Here is a 9,065-nt window from a genome sequence, read left to right on the forward strand (position 1 = left end):
GTGACCAGTGAGCTGAGATAAGGCGGAGCTTTACCTTGCATAGACTTCTAGATGACCTGGAGCCAGTGGGACTGGCGACGAATATGTAGCGAGGGCCAGCCGACTAGAGCATACAGGTCGCAGTGGTGGGTGGTATAAGGCGCTTTGGTAACAAAACTGATGGCACTGTGATAGACTGCATCCAATTTGCAGAGTAGAGTATTGGAAGCTATTTTGTAGATGACATCACCGAAGTCGAGGATCGGWAGGATAGTCAGTTTTACKAGGGTATGTTTGGCGGCGTGAGTGAAGGAGGCTTTGTTGCGAAATAGAAAGCCGATTCTAGATTTGATTTTGGATTGGAGATGTTTGATATGAGTCTGGAAGGAGAGTTTACAGTCTAGCCAGACACCTAGGTATTTGTAGTTGTCCACGTATTCTAGATCCTAACTGGCCTAAGACAGGATCCTAACTGACCTAAGACAGGGAATTTTGACTAGGATTAAACGTCAGGAATTGTGAAAAACTGAGTTTAAATGTATTTGGCGAAGGTGTATGTAAACTTGAGACTTCCACTGTATAGTGTACATCTGACTTTCTCCAAGTGATCTGGCCATGACTGTGCGAGAGGGAGGTTAGGAGTTGATGCAGATGGTGTGTCTAGCTGGACTCGTGCCTCTCTAATTCTTTGTCTTTGTCATTATCGTTGGACGGTGGAAACCCGAACACCACAATTACGCTGTCAGCCACAGAACAGTGACAAGCATAGATGACTAATCTAAACTCGCGAGTGACTGTCAATGCCTGGGTCATTTCTCCCCCATTATCTGTAAGATGACCYGGCAGGAAATGGCAGTGGTTGTGACTGAATGGAACACCATGTCCCATCAGGGCTTCCTCTGACGGTGGGGAATGTTTTGACTGGGAATACTGTGTGGCAGGCTGCCCTACCTGGGTCTGAAGGCTTTTTAGGTTTTCCGTCGCTTGTTTGGGTTGTGTGAGTCAGTTAGTAGATCAGTCCTAGAGTAGCCCGGTATGGTTAAGTTCTATTGGTGATAATGTCTACAGTGTAAAAGTCCTGTCTATACAATGTACTATCTTTTGATRATACTGGTATAAACTCCCAAAATGGAGTGAGTGCAGAGAATAGGCCAAGATACTGCAGTGAAGGTCAAGCATCTCTTTCTCACTCTGAAGGCATGTTTACCGCATACACTTTGTAGTCATTCTCTCGCTCTCCTCTCCCTCTTTGATTCTCAATTGACGTGTGTGGTTAATCAATGGTTGAATATTGAATATATTGTACATAAACTAACTCTCTCACTTTCTCTTCCTCTCTCAGCTGACATTGAGCCAGTTGACAGCATGCACGAGACAGAGGCCCACCTCCTGGCGGGAGGGGGTGAGAGTGGGGAGGAGGAGACCGAGGATAGCATCATGTCCCCCATCTCCGTAGGACCCCTGTCCCCGCACCCCAACAACCACCACCACCATCCCAGCCACCATCATCACCACGAGATCCCCTTCACGCCCAAGGAAGGCTCGCCCTACGAGGTGCCCGTCTACATTCCCGGCGACATTCCCGTCCCCAGCGACCTGGAGCTGCGCGAGTCCTCGGTTCCCGGAGCGGGCCTGGGGATATGGGCCAAAACCCGGATCGGGATGGGAGAGCACTTTGGACCTCACAGCGCACTGCAGGGCGCCACGGTCAAAGACAGCTCCTTCGGATGGGAGGTAGGTCATTGTTCTGTAGGCATTCTGTTGACGTCTTTRCCATGTGATTTAGCTCTCACACACAGTTTGTACCCAGCAAAACTAAAATTGGTTCTGTGAAAATCCCAAGAACTTTCATTAAGTTGTTGCAAATGTTCTCGTAACACAAAAAACTGGACAGTTGTGCTGATGATTATACAACGTTTGTATAAAACGTTCGACTGACGTTACAAGAACGTTCCCAGAACACATTTTGTCTGTTCTTTAAAGGTTCCCAGAATGTTTTATTAGGTTGTGGGGAAAGTCTGGCGGTAACATTGTGGTGACATCACAAAAAAAACATTTGTTCCCAGAGTTTCCTTTCATCTYGCTGTTGAGGAAGTTACACGTACAACCGTTCAAGTGGATATCACATTACATTAGACAAACATCATTTTTCTCACATTTTGTTGAAAGTCGCAGGTGGGGATTGAACCTAGGAGCTTTGGAGTGTTATGGCTGGAATGAATCCACTACACCACTGGGTTGGAACTAATGTAACTATGAAGCTGCTTACACCATATTTTACTCTGGCTTCCAAGTTGTGGCATTTGTCTTTGCAAAAAGAGAGGATTACTAAATCTAGAAAGACTTTTATTTTCCCTACAAACTTGATTTCAGAAATCATGTTAARTTATTGCCTGCTAAATTGCGGTGAGGTGCACATAATGTGCATATGTACTAAGACATATAGTTTGGATCATAATTGATGTATTTTGAAGGGAAATCCACAAGAATCATTAGGATCCTGGTGGCAACTTCATACAACAATGTTACATTACAGTAGACATGCAGCAATTTTTTCAGAACTACTTGCATATCGTGGAAGTAATTTTAGAACTACTTGCATTATCGTGGAAGTAATTTTTGAAACTATTGCAATTGATGGAAGTAATGTTATCAGAACTATTTGCATTATTGTGGAAGTAATGTTTCAGAACTATTTGCATTATCGTGGAAGTAAGTTTATCAGAACTACTTGCATTATCGTGGTAGTAATGTTTTAGAACTATTTGCATTATCGTGGCTATTGTTTTAAGAACTACTTGCATTATCGTGTGAGTAATGTTTCAGAACTTCTTGCATTATCTGTGGAATAATGTTTTTAGAACCTAATCTGGATCATCATGTATATCCTACAGAAACTTAACAACAGACTCACAGGAATGTTCTGTTTGTGGTATGTGTTAGAAGTAATATCGGCATCAACATTAGCAGAATGTTCCTATAATATCCTCAGAATCACTTCTATTGTTCCCACATTTTGTTGCTGCTGCATTTTCTAAGAACATTGTGTTTACATTACCTGGAAACGTAAAAGGCGTTGGGGAATGTTCTGTGGTAGTTTGATGTTGTAGAATTTTAGTGAACTTTAGCAGAATATTCCAGGGATATTAATCTAAAACGTTTGCTTGATATTAGATTAAACCCTAACTAGAACTGAATGGAATCTTAATAATGTCTGGGGAAATGTTCCCGGTTTGCTGGTAGCTTAACAGACTGTAAAAAGTGGTAAGTATTCGGACACAGTCCGAAATGAAAAAAATGGCAAATTAAGGGGCCTTTTCTGAGTGCAACCTTTGAGGAAGGTAAGTGAAAAAGGCACTAGAATGATTCATTTTAGCTTCCTTAGCTAAACGCAACCACATACTGCCAATGAAGTGCCTTGCCATTTGCATTTCATACTACCATTGGAGTGTCATCTTTGAACCGGCTCACCACCCTCTCTTTAAATTCCATCAGTCGCCAATCTTTGGAAAATCTCTTGATACTGGAGGTATCGGCTTTTCGGTGCCGCGCTCCCCCCGGTCTGTCTGACGGAGCTTCACCCGTTTGGTCACGCCACACGATATGGAAATTGAAGAAGCGTGCAGCCAGGGTCGTTGCAGCTAGTTTGTTTGAACTACCCATCATTTCAACATGACATTAGAGGATATTGAAGTTGGTCCTCTCTCTCTCTCTCTCTCTCTCTCTCTCTCTCTCTCTCTCTCTCTCTCTCTCTCTCTCTCTCTCTCTCTCTCTCTCTCCTCTCTCTCTCTCTCTCTCTCTCTGCTCTCTCTCTTCTCTCTCTCTCTCTCTCTTCTCTCTCTCTTTCTCTCTCTCTTCTCTTCTTCTCTCCCACCACAGCTATTCAGACTAGAATGGTCCCGGCCTGCTTCTCATTTCAGCAGGCTGCCATTTTGGTGATTCACATATATTGTATAGTCTGATATTATAGCGTTACCTTCACATGTAATTACACATCACGTCACTAAAAGGTTGGGTATAGTTTGGAGGTAGCCACTTCGGACAGGGTGTACTGTACAGTATGTAGGCTGGCTGAGCCAACCACAGTATGCAGTTGCTGGATATAACCATAGTCTTGTGTAACACTGGCAGATGTGTGCGCTCCCTGCAATGTTTGAGTTATGTTCCTATTTACAGGGACAGTTGACATGCTTCAACGGTTCAGTAAACGTGTCGGTGAGGGTCACATGCAKGCTCAATCCCGTGAATTGTGTGCGCGAGGCTGATTATCCCCAGCATTCTGCCCATGCAATCCATTTCTGTCTCTCTTTCTCTCCCCCCTCTCTCTCTCTCCTCCTCTCGTCCAATACACGAGAAGAAGCATTTGCCGATTTAGAGAAGTGAGGCATACGCCACAAGGCACAATGCCACGGAAAACGTTTTCCTCTGAAAAGTTCATATTATGACTCGACCTACGGGGCGTGCATTGGGCTATTCTCTCTCTCTCTCTGTCTCTCTCTCAAAGCAGTTTGGCTGGGAGTCATCAGCCTCGCTGCTCCTGCCTAACCCTGTACAACACTCATGTTACAGGCCCAAAATGACTGCTTCGCTCAGCACGTTGATTTGGAGGGGTCGGCTTATGGCCTGCTGCTCACTGGCGAAAGTGCTGCCTGAAGAGGTTTCTGATAGCTCCATGACTAAGTCAGACTCCAGTCAGAGATCATTGTCTGTATATGTGTCTTTCATATACTATAATAGCAGTAAGCCAATAATTAAGCTAGTTGTGAGATCTAGTCAGGACCTCGTTCTAAATGTATTTTTCATTGCGTGTCAACTATTTTGGCTTCGTGCTTTATAGCGTGTCAATTATTTTGGCTTCTCTCTCTCTCAGCGGGGCTCAGAGCAAAAGGCTCTTATCATAGATAGTCATCACAGCCCAGCCATCGATAGCCATCATGAGACATGAGAGGGAACAAAGGGAGGAAGAGGGAGAAAAGGAAGACTGAGGGAGGGAGGGAGGGAGGGAATAAAGGGAGAAAGATTGAGAAAATGAAGACTGAGGGAGGGAGGGAACAGAGGGAGAGTGATGGAAGAGTGACAGGGGAGATGGGGCCCTAAGAAAGCAGGGGAGATTAGTGCTGTTAATGGGGGCCCCCTGTCCATATGTCTGTCTGTCTGTCCCCTCTAGCCCCAACTAAACGGGGGACATGTTTGTCTAAATGTGATCCTATATACCCAATGCTCAGTGGAGGGTTTTAATGCTAGTAGTCGTCACTGTGGGAATATTGAATGGGAGTTGAATGGATCATGTATATACTGTAAGGTGTAGTGTGGATATGGATCCACCTATAGAATGGGTGTTGGTTGGCTCAAAAATAAAAACAAATGTCCCTGAATGGCGTCACATTTACCACAGTGCCATTTCAAACACAGATAGTGGTAAACTTCTGAGATGTCATCGACCATCCAATCACAAGTAGGTCACCCTATGAAGGCTCTCTCTCAATTGTGCGTTAGAGTTAAGGCTGACAATGTGTCCGACAATGTGACTGACACGGCAAYGCGCTGTGTCTTTGCTTTCCCTCTTCACCAGAGAGAGATTACTTAGCGACCCCTGAATCATTTATTGACTCTGTGCAAGTGCTTTCCTAGAGATAGCAAACACTTGAGACGCAGGACAAACCGACATGGCGAGATGACAGARGTAAAAGGTTTTGGAAGAGAGACAACAGGCATGAATCACGGGGGTGACACTCCCTGTCACCTGGTTAGAAGGGTGATTAAATACCATTAATATACACTACCGGTCAAAAGTTTTAGAACACCTACTTATTCAAGGGTTTTTCTTTTTTTTKGTAATATTTTCTACATTGTAGAATAGTAGTGAAGACATGAAAACTATGAAATAACACATATGGAATCATSTAGTAACCAAAAAAGTGTTAAACAAATGAAAATATATTTGAGATTTGAGATTCTTCAAATAGCCGCCCTTTGCCTTGATGACAGCTTTGCACACTCTTGGCATTCTCTCAACCAGCTTCATGCGGAATGCTTTTCCAACAGTCTTGAAGGAGTTCCCACATATGGTAGAATAAACTAGTAAAGACATCAACTATGAAATAACACATGGAATCATGAGTAACCAAATAAGTGTTAAACAAATCAAAATTGTAATATTTGAAATTCTTCAAAGAGCCACCCTTTGCCTTGAATAACAGCTTTGCACACTCTTGGCATTAAACAGACAGACGAGAAGAGTCAGACAGACAGAAAACACAGGCATAATACCAGAGTGTCAACGATCGTCTACTGAAAGAGAGGAGGAAAAGGCGAGCGGTGAAAAAGACCATCTTCTTTATTCAAAAGAGAAAAACATAAACGAACACTATAACAAACTAAACAAACGACCGAGCCGTGAAGCTATAAACGCTTTGTGCACACACACACAGGCTATCAAACGTTCAGCAACTAGACATTCCCGACACCAACAGCTAAAGCTATGGTTTGCCTAAATATGGCTCCGCAATAAGACAACAATAAACCAGCTGTCTTAAATTGACGACCAATTCAGGCAACATAGACTTTCTAGATACTACACTTCACATAGACACAGCTAACTACTAATAAACATAAACGCCCGAACTACTCGTAAATTAAACGCCGCTAAACTTACAAGACCACCCTAGACATACAAAAACCATACAATTCCCCATGTCACAACCCTGACCTAACTAAATAATTAAGACACAAAGCAATACAAGGCCAGGGCCGTGACATAAACCCCCTTACAGGTGCGAACTCCGGGCGCACCAGCACAAGATCTAGGGGATGAGTCTGGGGCGTCCATCCAGACGGCGGCCGGCTCCGGAACTGTCGGGTCCCCCACACCATAGTCATCACCGCTTCTGAACACCCGCACTGGAATAAGGGCAGACGGACTAAGGGGCAGTAAACCGGACTAAGTGGGCACACAGGATAAGGGACAGCTAGCAAGATAAGTACCACGATAAGGGCAGCAACCAGGAAAGGGCTAGCCCGGGTAAGGGGCAGCTCCGGACTGGAAGGTACGGACAGCCCGACTGAAGGCGCAGCACACCGGACCTGAAGGCATGAGGTGACCCCGCGCTACTAGAAGGCTACGCACCGAGACGTCAAGGGGCAGTACACCGGATAATAAGGGACAGCCCGGATCTCAAGGGTTGTTCTAGCAACATCAGCATTCTTAAGGTTGGCGACCCACTTCGATATACCGCATCCTTTTGGAAGTGGCCGCACACATGGATATAGGGTCAGAACCAAAATATAGGAATGATGGGTAAATCTCCGGACGATAGAGAGGTGTGAACAGTTAGCAGCTAGCTCGGACTGCACCTCAGGGCATGGACCGAAGAGCTGATCTATCGGAGACTCAAGGCCTGGACGGACACTACTGGCGGCACATCTGCTGGACACGCGATAACAGTTAAGTATCTAATCTGAGCTAGAAAAATTGACGGTAAATCTGAGAGCTTGACTTATATGACGACACTTTGGCGCTGGTAGCTTTAGACAGTGATACTCATGAGACTAGCAAATAAATGGATCAGTCTAGTATCATCGGAATCTTCGACCAACGATAACACTAACCTGCATGGGAGCCAGGGAAATCATAGGAGACGGACGATGGCTGGAGTGATGGAATTCTGGCTGCTCCATGGTCTGAGCCTGCACGGATTATGGCTGCTCATTGGCTGGCGGACGGATCTGGGCATGCTATGGTGCGATGAGGATCCTGGACCTCATGGCTGATTGGCTGCTCTGGCAGATGCTATCTTGAGTTGGGGCTCAATGCAGGTATCATCTGTCTGAGTTGGCGGCTCTGGCAGATTCCTGTCTGGTGGCGTCAGGCGAGTCGGCTTCCTGGGATGCTGTGGCGCTCTGGCAGATCCTGTTCTTGGTTGGCGGCTCTGGCAGATCCTGTCTGGTTTGGCGGCTTGTCGAGAATCCTGACTAGAACGAATGGCTCTGCTACGGCTCAATGACTTGACATCGGCTCTTAGACGTCATACGGGACAGAACGGCGCTCTAGATGGACTACTGGGCCAGACGTGGTGGCCAGATGGCGCTGAGGAGACGCATGGCTCAAGATAGCCTGACGGGAGACGAATGAGCATCAGATGGCGCTGGGAGACGGAGGGACTTGGAAATGGCGCTGGGGAGACGGAGCTGATTATCAGTAACTGGCCTGGGGCACAGGATGGCTCAGATGCGTGGAGAAGATGGATGGCACCGATCGGAGTAAGGCGCACTGTAGACCTGGGCGTGGTACCGGAACGTGGAGGCCAGGGCTAAGGTACAACGACCTTCAGCTTAGTGCGGGGAGAGAAGAACAGGGCTAACTGGACGCCTGGGCATACTGCACATTAGGGGCTAAGTGCGTGGGTGGGCACTGGAGTGGCTGGGACGCATAAGGGCTCAGTGCGGGAAGCAGCAACGGTAACGACAGGACGTCTAGGGACAACAGAGCTTGGTGCTGTGGTGTAGGCACTTGGTGTAATAGGACTGAGACCACGCACCAATCTGATCGAGTGCGTGGAGAGGAACAGGGCTTGCAGGACACACGGAAGCCTGGTGCGTGGTGGTTGGACTGGTGGAACAGGACTGGCGCGGGGGAGGTGGCGGCCGGAATACGGACCCAGTGCAGGCGTACTGTGCTCCTTGACACGGAGCTCATGGCCCAAACCTTACTGGTTGAATTGCTCCCCGATCGCCCGTAGCCTTGTGCGGGGAGAGTGCAGTAAACCGCCACCGGTATGAGTAGGCGACGGGACAACCTGCGTAAGGCTGGTGCCATGTAAGCTCGCCTCCGAGGAGACGCGCTGGTGCGCCAGAAGGATAGAGCCCGGCTTCATGGCACTTGCTCATACTGTCAATCTAGCGCCCTACCAGTCGGGAGTGGAATAACGTCGTACTGCGTTAACACGGTAGTCTGCCCTACTCGTGCTCTCCACGTAAGTACATGAGTATGCGCAGGTCTCCTACCTGACTTGCCACATTCCCTTTAACCCCCCCCAATAGTTTTTTGGGGCTTGACCTCACAGCTCCTACGAGCGTCGTTTACTGCC

The 9,065-nt window shown here is 46.8% G+C and overlaps 1 protein-coding gene across 9 annotated transcripts in view; it reads left to right on the top strand.

Moving 5' to 3' along the window:
- The window catches only part of LOC111976939 (histone-lysine N-methyltransferase PRDM16-like), a 404,992-nt gene that overhangs the window by 112,264 nt on the left and 283,663 nt on the right, over positions 1–9,065 (top strand). For all 9 annotated transcript variants that reach the window (XM_070448125.1, XM_070448123.1, XM_024006117.2 and 6 more), the window contains exon 2: positions 1,322–1,713. In XM_070448125.1, coding sequence (XP_070304226.1) covers positions 1,322–1,713 — 392 coding nt within the window. The remainder of the gene's footprint in view (positions 1–1,321; positions 1,714–9,065) is intronic.

The sequence above is a fragment of the Salvelinus sp. IW2-2015 genome, linkage group LG17 (genome assembly GCF_002910315.2).
Source record: "Salvelinus sp. IW2-2015 linkage group LG17, ASM291031v2, whole genome shotgun sequence".
Taxonomy (NCBI): Eukaryota; Metazoa; Chordata; class Actinopteri; order Salmoniformes; family Salmonidae; genus Salvelinus; species Salvelinus sp. IW2-2015.